Source organism: Ixodes scapularis, unplaced genomic scaffold, assembly GCF_016920785.2.
Source record: "Ixodes scapularis isolate PalLabHiFi unplaced genomic scaffold, ASM1692078v2 PGA_scaffold3__209_contigs__length_174095766, whole genome shotgun sequence".
Classification (NCBI taxonomy): Eukaryota; Metazoa; Arthropoda; class Arachnida; order Ixodida; family Ixodidae; genus Ixodes; species Ixodes scapularis.
The window spans coordinates 94092545-94111304 of record NW_024609868.1 but is presented as its reverse complement, the minus strand read 5'-3'; the positions used below and the strand labels follow the sequence as shown (position 1 = coordinate 94111304).

The 18760-nt window shown below is 43.9% G+C and overlaps 1 protein-coding gene and 1 pseudogene across 1 annotated transcript in view; one reads left to right on the top strand and one right to left on the bottom strand.

Moving 5' to 3' along the window:
* LOC115313149 (venom metalloproteinase antarease-like TtrivMP_A) overlaps nucleotides 1-18760 on the top strand; it is an 84905-nt gene that overhangs the window by 54803 nt on the left and 11342 nt on the right. Inside the window, exons 10-11 of the mRNA XM_029972067.2 lie at nucleotides 14238-14349; nucleotides 16885-17040. Coding sequence (XP_029827927.2) covers nucleotides 14238-14349; nucleotides 16885-17040 — 268 coding nt within the window. The remainder of the gene's footprint in view (nucleotides 1-14237; nucleotides 14350-16884; nucleotides 17041-18760) is intronic.
* Nucleotides 4322-5682, bottom strand: LOC115313159 (annotated as a pseudogene).

Genomic DNA, 18760 nt, shown 5'->3' with positions numbered 1-18760 from the left:
TTGAATTAAACAAGCCACAACTCCACAGTGCCCTAGCTGAAACGTCGTTGAAACAATTCATTACATGTATTTTTTGGCATCTACAAAGCAGGAACGAAAGAAGTAAAAACACGCTTACATGCCTAGAAAAGCGATCTTTCTCTCCAGCAAAAAATACTGGGTACCTGAGACAATCCGTGCATAGAAGCTGAGGCGACAAAAGCACTTTTATGTTTCCTAAAAAAACAGAACTGGATTTTTTCTGTAGAAGATGAACCCCTCTGTTGTCAAACAGTGTCTCAAACCGATTATTTTTACTGTTTTTATTATCTCGTTTTTTATTTTATTTTTCATCTCCTTATCTCTCTCTTCCTAGGGAGAGCAGCCAACCGGGACAAAAAACCAGGTCAATCCCTGTGTTTTCTTTTTATGAGTTTTCTTTTTCATCACCTCAAGCCTATTTTTGGTCGTCTTTCTCCTCGAACACTGCTGGCAGGCCAACTGTGATGCACCATTGTGCAGTCTTTGGTTTTCTATCGCAACTGTGGCCACTTGCCCATTGGTTGTAGAGAAGATTGCCACCACTGTCTTTTTAACACTTCTTGGCATTTTGAGTTTCAGCCGTGGAGTTTTTCCAGATAATATCCAAACAACTTACGAGTGCTTGGTTTCGAGAACATACGCTTAGGTCCACGTTTTCTCGCTCTTTACAATGTCCGATATATACCCTGAGGGTTGCCACTTTGGAATTGGTACGGCACTCCTTGGCACCATTTCACCCTTGCCTGACTTTGATCTTTCTTCGAATTTTGTGGTGGCCAAAGGAATGAAACTTGTCAGTAAGAGGTGCTCATCAAGCATCACCAAAACATTCGACAAACTAATCTTCAGCTGCCCTTCTATATCACCAATCAGTCAGTCGAGGTTCTTCCTTGACGAGCCTCTCCATTGTGGCGTTGTTTTCTTCGGCAACAGCTGTTGAAAGTCTGGCAGTGCGCTTGTCGCCTTCTAGAGAGGTGCGGCCACGTCTAAATTCACTGAACCAACACTATACCGTTGCACAGGATGGTGCAGTGTCCCCAGAACCACATCACAGCCGTTCCAGTGATTTCGACTAATTTAATCCACTTTTGAAATTGTAACGCGTCACCACTCGAAAAACTTATTTCTCTATGTCCAACACAAAAGCCAAGCAAATAGACGGATCGTAACATGCCTAGGTTCATAGCTGGCACGAGGCACCATTTTTTCAGACAATGAAGTTATTTTTTTAACTATAGGAACGAAGGAGGCTTCAACTTAACCACACTTAAATTTTGTCTCTACTCGTCTATATATGCCCCCCCCCCCCCCCTTGTCTGTTTGCCTCAATTTCACACCTTTGTCGTGACCCGCGCATAGCAATTTTTATTTATTTATTCATATTGTTGGCATATTGGCCGTTACAGGAGTGGGTTATTAGTGAAATAATCAATTATTTAAAGCTCACTTCCACAAATAAAACGCACATGAATGATTCAGACACAGATGCCTTTAACGCATATAAATATAAGCGAAGTAAAGACCACAGAAAAGAAGCTGAAAGAAAAATAAATTATATGTGTTGTTTGGCCAGGCCTCTCAGGCCGACTTCAAAACCTTCAACGATGTTACATGTAAAAGCATCTTGCAGGAGGTTTTTCCACTCAGCTATGATCCTCGGAAAAAAGGTATACTTACAAATGTCAATCCGGGCTTTCATTGGCTTCAGCACATCAGTATGGCTGCCCCGAAATCCTCTAGTAGAACGAGACTTTAAATATCGCAGCGAATCTATGTTTAACCCTTTGTTTTGTATAAAATGAAGTAATTTTAATCTGCCTTCTCTCCTTCGTTCTTCCAATGGTGGCAAGTTGATTTGGATGAGTATCGCACTTACAGGCTCAGTCCTTTGGTATCAGCGTGTGATAAATCTGGCAGCTTTTCTAATTTTTCAATCTGTTTTTCTCTGTAGGGGTCCCCCACACGGTGCTCGCATATTCCAAGACAGGGCGTACAAATGTTAAGTAGGCAGTTAATTTTGCTTCCTCTGCTGCTAATTTGAGGTTACGTCTCAAGAACGACAATTTTCTTTTAGCGGTGCTTGCCAAGTTGTCGATATGGGATTTCCAACTTATTTCTCCAGACAAGGTTACACGGTGCACCTATACATTTAGAGTTACTGGCGAACGCTAGCGTTCTACCGTCAAGTTCATACTCAAAAACAAGCACGTTTTAACCTTATTTGTGATTCTTCAGAATACAGTTTTTTGAAGGTTAATTTGCATTTTCGACAGTTTGCACCACTCATTTATAGTTTCTATCGCTATCTTCAAAGTGATCTGATCTTCAGGACACACAATTCTGGAATACCTTAAACGGTCGTCTGCAAATAAGCGAGTGGTAAATTTAGAGCTAATGTTGACTGAAATATCATTAATATAACTTTAAGATAATACCGGTGCCAGCACGGACCCCTGGGGAACCCCCGACGTGACTTTTAATGTATTAGATCTAGCACCGTTAACTTCGACAAACTGAGTTCGATTAGTGAGGTAGGCTCTGATTCATCTCAATACCTGTAAATTTATACCGTCGTCTACTAGCTTTTTAATGAGTTGTGCGTGTAGAACGCGATCAAAAGCCTTTGAAAGGGCCAGGAAGATTACATTCATTCGTCCATTCTCATTCAGCGAAGTCATAACATCGTATATAGTTTCTGTCAGTTGTGTGACTGTCGATAGCCTCTCCCGGAATTCGTGTTGGTTTGGGTGAAAAATGTTTAAATTTTCAAAGCAATCAAAGAGGTAACCCGATAATACATGCTCCAGAATCGACAGACGCAAGTGAGGGATATTGGACGGTAGTTTTCAATGTCATGTTTGCTTCCAGTTTTATGCACCGGGGTAACTTTTGCCGTTAGCCAGTCGGTAGGAAGAGTATGGCGGGCCAAGAATGCGCTAAATATGATTGTTAGATAATCAGACACCTATTCCGCATATGGTGTCAAAAATTTGTTAGGAACATTATCGGGCCCTTCAGACCTATGACTATCAATGTTCAGTAAAAGACAAACATATACCCCGATGTGATATTCAGATATCATAGTCAGCCTGAGACACCTCTACATGCACGCTTTCCAGACACTGTGCATAAAAACGCGTCTCAAGAAACACAGAGTGAAAAAAATCATTATATCGGGAAGCCATCTCACTAGGATCAGAGATAACTTCATTGTTCGCGAGTACGTACTTGAAAGACTCTCGGGATGGGGCGAGGTGACGCCAAAACTTTCGTGGCGAGGTTTTCATGAATTGCGCTAGGGTGTCTCTGTAATATCTTTCCTTTGCTTGCGCACTTATCTTTCGAAGTTTGTAAAAGACTGTTAACCTCATTCTGATTTCTGGTCCCTTTTTTCGCTTATTTTTCTTTAGTTGAATAATTTTGCGGCTTAACCAAAGGTTTCTTTATCTCGCACAAAATAATTTTTTTCACGAATCGCATGAGACAGTAGTCGACGATACTTTTAAACTGAAGCCACGAAGAATTCAAACCCATCGCCCAACAAATGCACACAGAGGTGTCTCCAGATAATCCAAACTGCTTGCATCATCAGTCCCACATGTAGATGAGTAACTTTGTTTTATTGAGTTGCGATAAAACGGTTCACATGTGCAGCAACACAAGCTTATGGTCTGACAGGCCATCTTCCGTTGATACTTAGTAGTTCGACCCATGCCCATCAAGAAAAATAAGATTAAGTAATGATTCTGCAGTTTTCCCACACCTCGTATTCTCGTTTACTATCTGTACAAGTCCATTTTCAAACGCAATGTCAAAACTTCCGAGTTTTTTTACATCAGTTGACCTCGTTTCCAGGTGATCCCAATTTATTTTCAGAATATTAAAATCCCCGGCAGTAATGACGCGAGAGTTGACCTGAACCTGATTTGTTGTCTTCAATAGCCTCTAAGAAAGAGACAGGGGAATCGGGGGGCCCGTACACAGCGCCAACGATAAAATTAATGCCGCAGAAATTTATTTTGCTTCAGACACTTTCGTTATCTGCGATATCGGGCACTCGAACGAAGTCAATATTTTCTTTCAGTATTATAGCAACACTCCCACCACGTGCAGTGCGTTCATTACGCATCATTTTGTACTTGGGGAGATCTGTTATTTCAGGGCGCAGCAACGTTTCAGTAGCTGTAACCATATCCGGACCGTAGTGAATAAGCAAGTGCTCCAGATCCCCAACTTTATTGGCAAAACTACGTGCGTTCACATTACTTAGCATGAATTCCCTGCTCGAGTTATTCGACTGTCATTCGGGCGTTCTTCGGTTTGCTGCACCTGAGGCGAGCTTCATCCTACAATTTTTTTCGTGATACCAAGAATACGATTCCTTATTAATCACAATATTGTCGTGGACGAGCCTAACATACACCTCCTTAGCTCCGTCGCCTCGTGTGCTTTCCCATAACTACTTTCTTTTTTTTTCACGTGACCGGAGAATAATCGTTAGACATCCAAATTTTGGTTCCTTTTAGTCTTCGGCAATTTCTAAACACTTCAAGCTTACCGTTATAGTCATAAAACGTCATGATAATATGTCTTGCTTTGTTCGCGCTTTTCTTTCCAAGCCTATGAATTCGTTCAATCGTGTTTACCTTAACAACCATGCGGTTTTCACGAAGGTCAGTTAACAAGCTTTCTCTTACATCTGCATTAGTTTCACTAGGGTTTTCACAACCCCAACACTATCAAGTTGTTAACGCAGCTTCTGTCTGCCAAATCGACTACTTCTTCCTGTTGTGTCTGGATAATGACGCTCATCTTCCTAAAACTTTCTTCATAATTTGATATTTTTCCATCGTGCAGCTGTATTTTTTGTAGTGACTCGTCTAAGTGGCTAACCTTAGTGTTTATTGTTTCCAACTCTTTGCATCTTCACTTTTTTTTTTTTTTACCTAAAAGAAGCTGGTTAAACATTTCCTCAAAATCATGACCGGGATTTTCTTCGATATCCCCGCCCAGCAGCAACAAGAGTGATTTACAACATTCCGAACGCGTTTAAAAAAAAAAAAACACTTCAGGCCACGGCAGAACCACGGTAAATCGGTTGTCCCTTTTAAACTTTTACAAAGGAAGTATCTACTCAACTAATAGAAAAATTTGTAAAGTTTAGGTGACATGCCTCTTTCGGCTCCGCCGTGCCCTGTTAAGTAGTCGTTGGGGTGAGACCTTTTAAAAGGTCGGCGCAGTGGATGATGGTAGCGATGGTTGCCAGCCCGTGCTATAGCGTTCCGCCCACTCTTCGTAGCCATCCGTGATCTTCGCCGATTGATGTCATTGCAGGTGTTGTCGTTGCTTGCACTGCGGTGCATTTTGGAAAAGTAGGTACAGTTTAGGTGACATGCCTCTTTCGGCTCCGCCGTGTCCAATGATGTGCCCTATGAAGCAGTCGCGCGGGGGGGGGGGGGGGGGGGTCCCTTTTAAAAGCTCGGCGCAGTAAATGACTTTAGGGATGGTTGCCTGCCCCTGCGGTAGTGTTCCGTTCACTCTTCGTAGCCATCCGTGATCTTCGCCGATTGTTGTGATTGCAGGTGTCGTCGTGGCTTGCGCTGGATATGTTGCGTACCACAGCAGCGCCTGTTGGAACAGTAGCTATAGTTCAGGTGACATGCCTCTTTCGGCTCCGTCGTGCCCTATTATAGTAAAAGTAATAGTAATACCCGAATGAAAAATCGATCAATGTAACCCTGTTCGGCAGTCAATGTTTTCTAGTGGACCTCTGACTGTGCCTGACTGTACGTCAAGCATGTCTGATTGGCCAACAAGTTACCCTGACAGACAGTCAAACTCCAGTCTGACTCCGCTTCTCGGCTTTCTGATGGTTTCCTGGTGGCAGTCGGCCGCCGCGAAATGCCATCAAGATGTTTTGGTGGCGATTCTTATTGTACATCGATTGTCTCTGACTGTACGTCAAAGAGCTTTGACGTGCAGACAGACGTACGGTCAAAGGACGTAAAGTTCGTTCGGATACCCCTATTTCGTCAAATCTATGAATACGAAAAATAATCTAGCTATGCTTGAGAAAATGATTTCGGGACGTGAGCCCATAAAACCGCTGATGTTAGAGATATGACGCGCAACCGACCGACAACCTTGATCAGAAGCCCACCGAAACGCCGAACACGCCACTTTCGCTTCGCCCATAGAGGCTTCGCCGAGCTTCCATGAACGGTCGCTCTCGACTCGTTTTGTTTGCCCGCTTGCTCCAACCTGTCGATCCTGCCCGGGCTCTACAATGTCTTATGTTTTAGTAGAATTTTTACTCGACAAGACCCAGCCTGTTGTGAGTTCCGACGATGTAAGGGACTTTAGCGGTGTAGTTGAAGACGACAAGGTGTACCAGGTCTACTGGGCCGGAGACGCGCGAACAGAAGGATCGTTCTATGACGCAGAAGTACTCTACATGACAGGTGAGTAGAACTGAAGTACGGCGAGTGATGTACGAGAGCTTTGCATAACATGCTGAAGGCTTAACTACATTTGCAGCCGAAGCATCTCGTATAAAACAAATAGTCAAATCGAGTTCCCTAAGCGATGGCATAGCATAGGGGTTAAAATGTCCGCTTTGTACGCATGTCGACGCGGGTTCGATCCGCGGTCAACCTGCTTTTTTTTTCTTGTTTTTTTTCTCGAACATTTTGTTTTATCGAGGCATTTGGCGATATTTATGAGTGCTAATAGCTTTACTCTTATATAAATGCTGCCCTTGTTGATGAAATTCCCTTGGCAGTGGCAGTCAGACGTCATCTGATGGACCATCAGGGCACGTTCCACCAAAAAACGTGGTGGAACGTGCGAGTGCTGTGTTACTGTTTTGAGGCATGTTGTCAACATAGACAAAGAACAAAGTCGTACAAAAGAAGGAGCCTTGTGAAACTCCAGAAAATGTAGAATAGCTTTGGGACGTTGAAAGATGGTCTCTAGCAGCACAGGTGTCCTCTGGTGTCCTATACACATCCACGGGGCATCCCTGGAACGTCAAGACATCCCGAGGATATTGTCGCGCCCGTAGCGGGTCAAGTGAGCAGCGCGGCCGTGGCCGAACATTCTTCTCCCGGCTGCGAAAGCGGACGGACGCAGAATCATGTGCTCTGCAGGAGCGGTGATAACGGCCCCCTTCGGCCGCGGTGAATCGATTATCTCCGGAGACGAAGATTACAGGATGATTTTGCCCGCACTGCCAGCAGGGGAATTGATGAAGAACGCTGTCGTGCTGCACGGCGACATCGCTTGTCGTCCGTACCGCAGAGGACTTCAGGCAACCACTGGGCGAAGCAGATGACCTCGGGGAGGTGGCCAAGATAAGGTCATTTCAGATGTCCCACGTCTGGCTGCTAGACCTGAAGACCTACACGGCCAAGCAGAAACTTCTGGCGGGGCGGCTTGCAGTAAAGGGTCGGAAATGTGTCGTGGTCGACCCGTACAGACAGGAGATCCGTACTAAGCTGCACTGGGTGTCGTTCGGCGTCACGAACGACACCATACAGCGGGCCTTCTACGACTACAGGGAGGTGAAGGAAGTGGCGTACGAGAAGTGGAAAGTGTCAGGATTCGACGGCGTCGAGTCAACAACCCGCACCGTGCGTCTCGTTCTGCGGGAGGGCGTCAGCCTTGAGCGTCTGCCGCACCAGCTTCGGCTGGGCGGCCGCATGGTGCTCGTGGTTGTGCCTGGACGGGCCCCTGTGTGCCTCAGGTGCCGTAGGACAGGCCACATCCGACGCGAATGCCGGGCCCCTTGGCGCAGCGAGTGCCGTGCCGTCGGCCACGAGCGGGCCGACTGCGTCCGCACATACGCTCGAGCTGCAGGAAGAGGTGCGGGTGACGACAACACGGACCACCTCATGGATGAAGAGGAGGCAGAGAAAGTGGCAGCATCCATGGAACCGACGACCGAGCGGGCGAAGGATGGCGAGCCTGGCACCGTCTCTGAGGTGGTGAGCGCATCGCCTCCTGCGGGGCCGTCGACCGAGGCCCCCCATTCGCCACTGGCGGACGAGGTCCAGTCGGCGACGTCTTCCGGAAACGACGAGGCAGGCAAGGCTCCGGCTCCTGACGCAGACCCCGCTGGGCCAGAGATGGACGTTGTGGAAGGCTCTGCAAAGCGCCCGTTTGTCGACGACACGGAGTCTTCTCGGGACCGACGGCTGTGCCAGCTGGAGCACAAGTGGAGGTTGGTGGAGGGCCGGAGAGGCAAGGATGGTCGGCTGCGGTCCTTGTCACCAAAGGGCCGGGTGAAACTGACTCAGTGAACTGCTGTGTGAATGCACCACCCTGTAAAACGACGACGAAGGTAAGCCCCGTACGCTCGGTCTAGTTCCGATAGCCCATGGTCCCTATTGAAAGGCCTGTACGCCTGGCGACCCTCAACGTGCGGGGGCTCGCGGACCGCCGACGGCAGAGACAAGTATACCGCCTTGTCGTTGAACACGATCTCGACGTTGTAGCCTTACAGGAGACCAAGGTCGAGGGGGCGGATCAGACCGAGTGCATGGTGAGGCCTTTCAGGGCACGCTACGACGTGTGCGTTTGCCAGGCTGTTGGGACGTCGGCAGGGTACGTCTTGCTTGTGCGGCGGAGTTTAGGGGCAGTGGTCCAGGCAGTTACGACCTGTGATGCGGGGCGGTTGATCGTCTGCGACTTCTCTTTTCGTGCCTAGAATGGCGCATAATTTGTGTTTATGCGCATAACAACGATAAAGAGCGGAAAGTATTTTTCAAGCTTATTCGTTCTTACTTTGACACTGACCGTATGACAATATGCCTTGGTGATATCAACTGTGTGTGTTCCGCGCGAGATAAATCCAGTGTAACGCCTTTCAGAGACGCGAGTACCAGCTTTTTAAATTAAAATATTAATGAGTATGGGTTGGAAAACGTTGGGGAAGTCTTGGGGATGCTTTGAACTGTCGCTTTACTCATTTTCAAGGATTTAGTCATGCCCGTTTGGATCGGTTGTATATTTCCTTAGAGCTGATGCCTCTGAGCTCCAGCTACTGTGTAACGCCGGTTTCACTTAGTGATCATTGTCTGGTTTCTGTCATTCTTGGCAAAGCCAAGGGAAAGGGAAAGAAGTTTTCTTGGGAGCTGTGGAAATTAAATTGTAAACTTTTGGACGATAAAATGTTTGTAAAGGCTGTCAAAGACAGCATCGAAAAGTTAATGAAACAAGATGAAAATATTTATGCTGCAAAATGGGATACTTTCAAACAAGAAGTTAAAATGATAGCCATGGAGCGAGGAAGCGCTATTCAGAATAGTGCAAGACAACGGGAAGAACTTCTGCGCAACACACTTAAGATTTTGATTGGTGAGGAAAGCCGTACGCCCGGTGTATTCAAATATGATATCTGCACCGTCAAAGCCCAGCTTGAAATCTTGGATAAAGAACGATATCATGGTGCACTAGTACGGGCGCGAGCAGGGAAAATGTTGCTGGGCGAAGCGCCAACAAAGAGAGCACTCGGGAGGGAAGAGAAATATGCTTCCCGCAATGAGATAGCAGAAATTGAGAGTAGCGGGGTGGTGACGAGTGAACTCGTGGAAATAGAACGCGCTTTTTGTGATTTTTATAAAAACTTGTTTTCTTATCGTCCTGTAGACTTAGATAACTTCAAAAAAGAATTCTTCTGCTTTTTACCGCGTTTGGATGACGATGTAGTGTCAAGGTTAGAAGAATCAATTACTGTTGGTGAGATTGAAAGGACAATAGACGAATTAAATGCGGGAAAATCGCCTGGCCCAGGTGGCCTCAGTGCGTCCTTCTACAAGATGTTTAAGCTTGAGATAAGCCCTTTGATAAGTCAGGTATTTAATGAAGCGTACGAGCAAAAAATGCTGCCACCCTCGTTTTCTCGCTCTCACACGGTCCTTATCCCGAAAACTGACGATAGAATTAAATTGAGACAAGTATCGGCCTATCGCCCCATTTGTCTAACAAATGTCGATTACAAAATTTTAATGAAAATCCTGGCCAGGCGATTACAGTAAGTTATCCAGAATGTGGTTGGACCCCACCAGACGTGTAGAATAAAAGGGCGGTCAATTCTGTCAAATATACATTCCGCTAGGAGCGTGCTGGAATGCTGTGATTGTATGGCTCGTGTGGTCGCAATACTCCAGATCGACCTAGAAAAAGCTTTTGATCAGGTGTCGCACGAGCTTTTTTTTAATGTCCTGGAACATGTAAATGTAGGTTCTGTCCTTCTTGAGGGCGTGCGTATGGCGTATAAAGGGTGCACTACTAATCTTATTGTAAACAAAGCTGTTGGTGAACGTATCCCTGTCCATCGTGCTGTGCGCCAGGGGTGCCCTTTGTCCCCCCTTCTTTTCTGCATTTTCATTGAATGTTTTTGTAGGTATATTCTTAATAGTCAAAGCATTCATGGGTTTCAACTACTGTCGAGTGAAGTGCGCGTATTGTCATATGCTGACGACATTGCCATTTTTTGTGTAGGTAAAGGCAGCATAAGCCAGTCAGTGAAATCTATTAAACTTTTCTGCAAATATAGTGGTAGTTCGGTAAACTGGCAGAAATGTCTTGGCCTCTAGTATGGCGAATGGGACTCGGCGCCCAGTGCATTTGAAAACATGAAGTGGGTAAACAACGCCTTCAAAATAACTAGGTGTACCTTTAGAAAATTATCGGGATAGTGAGCTTTACTGGAGAAGTCAGACTGTAGAGCTGCGCGACAAAGCCGAGAGATGGAACGGCAGAGATTTGTCAATGTTTGCACGTGCCACGGTGTGCAATTTGTTTTTTGTCAGCAAATTGTGGTATGTACTTCAAGTGTTACACTGCTCGCGCGTCAACGTACAGAAATTACATTGAGTTTTTGCCGTCTTCATTTGGGGATCGACCTGGGAGCGGACTAGCCGAACGAATCTTTTTCGGCGTGTCCGATCCGGGTGCTTGTCATTAGCGCACTTATTCCTGAGGCAAGTGGTAAACCGATTTATTTTTGTTCGTGATGTGAAGGATGGTTTCCTTTGTACTATGTGTCAGCTGCGCTTAGGCAAAGCTTTGCCACATTTCGTTGTTTCTTCTGCGTGTCCCCCCGCCGGAGGAATCCGTGGTTACTGGCGAGAGGTTGCTCAAGCAACACAGTTTTTGAGCACTCGTTTTTCTATGGAGTATTTAAGTGAAGTGCCGCGGAAAAGATTGTAGATGGATCTTGTTGATGTTGCTCTCCCTGTTCCCTTATACCGATCACTGTATAGTGCGGGCCCAGGTCAAAACGTGCTTCAGCGCGTGAAGAGAATGGCAGTGCCTCCGTGTGTGAAATCTTTTTTCTTTAAACTGCATACCGGAGTGCTGCCGGTTAAGACATGGTTGGAGGAGAAGGGTTTGTTTGTTGCATGGGGGGTAAATTGTCTTTTGTGCAGGAAACCGGAGACGGTAGAGCACGTGTTTCTAGAGTGCTGGGACGGTGTTTTCTTTTGGGACATTCTCCAACGTACGTTGAAGAAGGATTTACCTTAGGACCCACATGGCATTCGGTACCTAGCCACTGAAAACGACGATAACGTACCGTTCGATCTTGTTTTTCTTGTGGGGCTTCATAGCATTTGGAAGTCACGCATGGCCGTGCGCCATGCAGAAATTGGCGCAAAACAGGTTCACGAGTACTTTTGCGAAATGATGCTGCAAATTCTAGAGGTGTGGAAGTCTCAAAGTTGTGTACCTGACTGGCTACTTGTGCTGGAAAGTGTGACGCATTTGAGTTCATTTTAACCTTGCCATGTTGGCCGCTGTAGGGCCAACATAGTTTCTATCATTTTACAGTGCTCTGTTTTGTTTTTGTCAAAAACCGGAAATAAAGAAAAAAAAAGCGGCCGTGGCCTTACGGTTATCGTGCTTGCCTCCCACGCGAAGAGCCAGGGTTCGATTCCTGGGCGCGTCGCGTCTTTTATTTATTCTTCCGATTTACTGTTCCGGTAAATTCGAGAACTCTGCTGCACGTTCGAGGTTAGAATGTTCTATGCTCGAACCTTTTACGCCGATTGTTCGATTAGCCCACGCGTGTACAAAAGGGGCTCCGCGTGGCTAGCCGCAGTCAGTCTCGCCCCTGCTCGATCCTGCGGTTTCGCCGACATCGACGCCCGCGGCGCTCTGCTGTTTTCTTCTTTTCCCTTTTTGTTTTGGGCACAAGTTAGCCCCGATAAACCTTTAGTTTCTTCAGTTATCATTGCCTCATCAATTGTCATTCGTGACAATATCAGGAGGAACATGTGTGCTGCTTGGGGTAAAGAAGGCGTTGGGTACGACACACTATAAATCGGGTCAACCAAAGTAGTAACAAGCCTCGGACACTAACCTGAGCGGCTTTTCAGATCAGGATGGTGTGATCAAGCGTTTCAAACCGATCATTGCGGTCTAGTTGAATCAAATCAGCAGGGACGCGGCCGCCGATGCTGTCACTGATGGAATGCGTAATCGTGGCAGTGGCAGTTTCGCAGCTGCGATTTGGCTGGAAACCATGCTGGGACGGCGAGAGTATGTCATTCTCTTTCAGAAAGGTTAAAACAGCGCGGATAAGAAAACGTTCAAATGTTCGACAGAGGATCGACGTGATTGAGAGAAAGCGATAACTTAAAATATACGTAGCATAAGACGTTTAGGGAAGTACCCAGTTGTGTACTGAGTGTAAACACTAAGCGCCCTGCCTGTTAAACACTACAAAACCTAGACACCTAACGGCCGCACTGCATGATTACATCCTGGATGTTCCTTCGGGCATTGTGACCAGGCTTAGTGCCTTTTTAAAGGTTGCACAAGCAGAGTTTAAAAGGGAAGGTCAAGATAGCCTGATCCCCCGTCCGTAAATTGGTATATGAATATATACCCGGCAATTATAAATTTAGTGCAAGAGCACTTTAGTTGGAGGACGCCAGTCTGTCGCGCAGTCCAGCGGATTTGAGTTCGGGGTACGCTACCTTGTTTTTGAATTCTCTAGCTCCTAGAAGCAATGAAGAAAACCTACTGGCCCACTTCAAGTTACCTCTGCCTCTAGCATTCTTACCTTGATCTTCCTCCAGAAAGAACCACGAAGAAAATTACAACGTGAGAACCTGCGATGCTGATTTTGCCTAGTCCTGCAGGAACAGATGAGCTTCACGCGAAAGTATTGCAGCGCTCATCGTCGCCATCGTAACGCCCCACGACTTTTCATAGGTACAGGAACTCAAGCTCTCACGCACAATGAGTACCGATCAAAGCTATCCACGCGCTCGCACTTCATTTCTCTAAATTTGTACACAGAGTAATCCCGGATAAAGAAAGCCACCCATCGCTAACAGCAACGAGGACAAGAGTTCTTGTTTTTTTCTCGACTTTCAGCAGAAAACAAGCCGGGCTCGTGTATTCTGAACTTTCTGGGCTCACGTCTAGGAGGCCAGAAAACGGACCCATCAGCGCTCACCCATTAACACTTTTTTTTGTATTCTTTTTTTTTTTTTTTGTAGTTGCCGGAGGGGGGTTTGTTTGATCGACTTTCACATAAGATTACCATGTTACAACTTACAATTCTGCTTGGAGGTGCATGCCTTTGACCGCTTTAAAACATTCTTATCAACGGACTTTCGTCCGAAAACAGTAATCTATTTGTAATATTATTCATTCATGAGTAGTCATTGTGCATATTGGTTCCCTGAATTCGCACTGTATATATATACACCTCTGGGGCAGCCAACGGCTTTAGTCATTAGGGGGGGGGGGGGGTCGTGCGTTGCTATTCATGCGACCATTGTTTTTGGTACAGTGTATGTGCGATTATCTTCCAGTGCAAATGAAATATGACGTGAGCCGAGACGTGAGCCCAGGCAATGAGCGCCCAACGCTTTACCAATTCTGTTACTTTTGCCAATGAGGCGGGCTGATAACGTTGTGAGAGGTACCGAGCGGGCGCGCCACGAAATGACGCCAGGTGCTCTAAGACGTTTGCCAATTCACTGATCTATTAACATTGGTTTGACATGCACGTTAAACTTTAGGACGGGCTACTCAGGCTCATACTGAACCCGATGGTTCATCGAAACTATGCGTTGCGTAATTTGTTCAACTTGGAACACTTAACGTTCCTCACTTGAGAGCTTTTTTTTTTTTTTTTTTTTTTTGAAACATGAAATAGCTTTTAGTAGGTATATTGTAAAAGGAAAATGTATTTTCAGGTTCCGCATTTTCTACGGGGGTTTGTGTGAGTGGCAAAAATGTTGGTATTGCTGTGGAAGTACCTTTACTTTACGCTACCTTCGCAACAATAGCTCACGAGATCGGACATTTGTAAGTATCACATCGCTTTCTTTATAAACCATTTAATCAGCGCGTCTTCACGTGTTACTCTTGGTACGAAGTATCTATATAATGATTTAGTTATTCATATTGCTTGTGTTCCCTGCTTACTTCTTTTCTGACTTTCAGACAATGAAAAAAGTGTACGGCGAATTTTTTGGTTTACGCTGTGTTTCTCGCTTAACTAATAACATACAAATTCTTTTATATATACCTAAATATTCTCATACACTATCATGTATACACTATATCAGATCAAAAACAGCGATTTCAGCCATATAACGCTAGGATAGAAGTTTTAAACACTTAAGTTTTGCTGAAGCAATTCGAAAATGAAACGGGCTTCTAAAACACGTTATCCTTAAAAAAAGTTTAGCTTGTTTTCTTTATTTTAAGCAGCCCTTTTCGCGTTAGCAATAAAAATCCATGTCACAAAGTCTGAATGTTATTCTGAAAATATGAGGTTTGTGCATATACGAACAAATATATTTAGCCCATTGTATATCACTATCCTCTTCTAGTGCTCATGTATTTGGAAGTCCTGAATTCAATTCCCAATTTTTATTTTATTTTTACTTCTTTCATATTGGCTTTCAATTGAATGTTAATAGCTTCTTTTAGTTATTATTACAAATCTGCAATTATCTGAGTTTCAGTAAATCTGGAATTGCATTTTTTTTTAATTCTATGTTGGATTATCAATTATTCTAAATAATTACATTTCCATCCACCGCTAACTTTCAGAATTACGTTAACATCGAGAGGAGCGCAACCATCTAGTTCAGTCTGTTAACTCAATACGAGCAAGGAGCATACGTTTATAAAGAGACGATTTCCAGGCGTCCTTGCAGTTGATATAAATATATAATACCGGCCGCAAAATCATTTTCCTTGAGGAGCCTATTCGGCCAAAAGAAACAAATACATACTTTTAATAAGTAATAAAACCAAGCACTGGGAGCTACATGTAGATGTTATTGCTGCGTGCATGGTGAGAAGAAACACTTCTCCATACTTTTAGAAGATTTGCACTCGAGTGATAATGAGGCCAACGCGACCTTGCCGGGTCAGTTTCGCCTATGTGCGACGCTTGAACATTCTATTACCGAATGTTTGACATACCAAAGTAGTAGATATGGAGCCCAGCTTCACCTTACCCAATGAAAGACTCTCGCACTATCGCGATAAGCAGCTGTCACGCCGACACCTCTTCGCTCGCTGCAGCCGCCGTCAACGCTCGATGCCGCTTTCTCCACGCTCCTTTATTTGTTTTGTTTCTGGCACAAGTTCGCCGATTAAACGTTTATTTCTTAAACTGATAATAGATGTTCAATTGGCGCACTTGTGCAAGAAACAGCAGAAAGAACGAGCTTGGATGAAGCTGCAGCGAACGTCGACGGCGGTAACAGCGATTGACGAGGTGTCGGCGTAACAACTGGCTAGCGCGAGAGTGCGATTGTGTCTCACTCGACATCTCCAACAGTTGGTTCTAGAATGTTCAACCGTCGTACAAGGGCTAGGTTGACTAACCAAAGCCATGTTGGATTCCTTATTTACTACACTCGGGATAAGCGTAAACGCGAATCTTCTAGAAGTATGGAGAAACGTTTCCTCTCGGCCAAGCACGTCGCAATATATCGGCGTTAGTGGCAGACAGTATTTACATAAAAATTTAAATACGTTACTTAAATCGAAATATTTAATTACAGTGTACTATCATCTGGGTGTCTGCATTTCGGTCCTTTTATTTCTGTATGTTGTTATTTAACAAAATTTACTCTAACTGAACACACTACATCGTTTTATCAAAAGAGCGCCGTCAAAGCCTTAAAATCAAAGACAGATATACTAAAGGTGCAAGACGTTGGCACAATCGCTGTGCTTGATTGGCTTATTCGATAAAAGCAAGACCATAAATAATATGAAAACCATGACCTTGCGCTTTATGTGCCGTTTTATCGGCCTCATCAGCCCTTATAACCGACTGCGCTCTGACATAAGGTGAAACAAAGTGCAGACCTCATTTGAAGTAGGTAAACCTATTCCAAAAACGCTTGAAAGTGATACGCGAAACGTTATTCATAGTGCTTTTAAAAATTGTATACCCACTTTGGTATATTTTTTTCTGCTTTCAATAAGTTTAAAATGACAAAAAAGTCAAAATTGTATTAGAAGTGTGACGTTGCTTTACTAATAGGTATCTCGATTTTGTACGAAAGCTTTTTTTTAACATGCTAACGTAGCGCGAATTATTTTGCAATACTTTCAACACACTTTTTTTTTATTCTCTACACTTGAAATGATTTCGATCGTTGAAAACATGAATAATTATACTTTAGATTGTAGAAAGATAGGAACAAACAATAAGCAGTTGATGGCACAGAAAGAAAAGGGGCAAGGCAACATCTCAGTTATACCGTTCTCCGCTATAATTCATCATGATAAACCTTCCCCAGCTCGCCTGCACACTTACCATATTTTGTTGAAAACATTATGGTTTTGTGTTAAGTGTAATTGTTTATGCAGGCTTGGGAACACGCATGATGGCAATCCTCCGCTCTTCAACGGTCATCCAGGTGCTGAAGCCTGCAAGAACACACCAGGACATATCATGGGCTTTAAGCATCAACCGCCCTTTACGTTTTCCAATTGCAGTGAAAAAGAAATGGAATTTATTTTAAGGCTAGTATTTCTTCGTATTCTCACAGGCGCTGTCATATATAGACTGCTCTGTTCAGATAAGATCACAAACGCAAGTTCGGACGTTTTTTTTGTGTGTTTCTTTTTTTTTTTTGCTATCTTTTTTTATATATTATTCTTCGACATGGTGTAGGAAACGTTACCAAGGAAAGTTTGCGAAAAAAACATCATTTCTAGAGAAAAAAATGTTCGCCAGGACGTCATATTCAATTTTTGAAGTTTTCGTTTATGGCATGTTTGGTGGCATCTCTACACAAATACAAATGACAAATATTTTAAATATTTACGCTTATAATAAAAAATGGGGACTATTTATTTTAATATGTACATCCTTGTAAAGACTATACAGTTTGCGTCCAAAGTGCGCAAATATATCTCGTTTGAAGTTTTTTTCAATACATAGCGTTATCTAAGAACGGTAAATAGCTATAATATTTAAAATTATGTCATAATTTTCTTAATAAAACGGTCTTTCTAACCATTGCTTTATCTCAAACATTTAAACTTTCATGTCGCTCTAAATTTGTCCTAAAGAACAAACTTCAGACACTTCAAGAAGCAATTTAAAAGAAAAATTATCTATTTTTTAGAAGTTTATTGTGATAGTTTACCATCATAAGTTTGTGTTTATTCATAACAGAACATGCGGCATCATTTTGTTACCTTCAATGTTACAGCGCCGCAAAGTTTACCTTCCACGCCGGCATTTTCGCCCAATGCAACAGACACGATTCTCTTAGTATTACGTCTATTATTTTATTATATATAGTTTTTGTGCTGTATTCGGGTAACGGGCTCGATTTAAAGTATTCTGCTAATTAAAACGATGCCTGCGTTGCTTTCTCATTTTCATTAATTTAACGAATAATCATGTTTTGCCATTTAAAATTAATTAGTTCTAGGAGCTTTAGCTCAACAATATCCACAAAGGGGGGACAAACACAATTGTAATTGCTACTACAACCTTTTCTTTTTTATACAGAAAGTAGTACAAAATTAAGTGCAGCGGTGTAAATTATATTCGAATATTTATACTTATATTCGTGATGAAGTGGGAATGTTTAAGTCTAAGCTTGTTACGCTGCTCTTCATGACGGTTGTACGTCCGGCTCACCAAGGTAACCCTGAGACTTCACTGGCAGACTTTCAGTGAGACGTCCGTGAAAATTAAAAATATTTATAATTATTGAGCCTAATAAAATAAAAAAAAAACATTAAAAAAAATATTGAGTAAAGATATCGAGCGCACAAGTTGCCCGCGTTGGAAGAAGGCCGACTTGAGAAGTCAGTCTTTTGTCCCTCTTCATACCAGGCTGACGAATTCAGCGAAGAGCTCACTTGTGCTGCAATAATTCTAAAAAGTGCTAGAAAATCTGTGAACACCGAATGTGACTACAGATATGGAAGGCACAGACTGGAGGATTTCGCACGATTCTCTTTGGAGAATTGACATCCAGATCTCACACACTGCGAAAGCGTCTCTGCTTTTCTATCCACCTTTCCGTTTACTAATACAGTCATGAACGAAGGAACTACAGACATTGTAAGTGGTTGCAATGGCTGAATACGTTTTGCCAAGATGCAACTACACGGCATTGGCAACCGCTTCGTTTTCTTATGACCGCAGCGCGCGTGTTGTCTCACGATCACAAGACTCCGCGACCTCCCGAAAGCATGTCTGGAGAGAGAAAGAAGGAAAAAT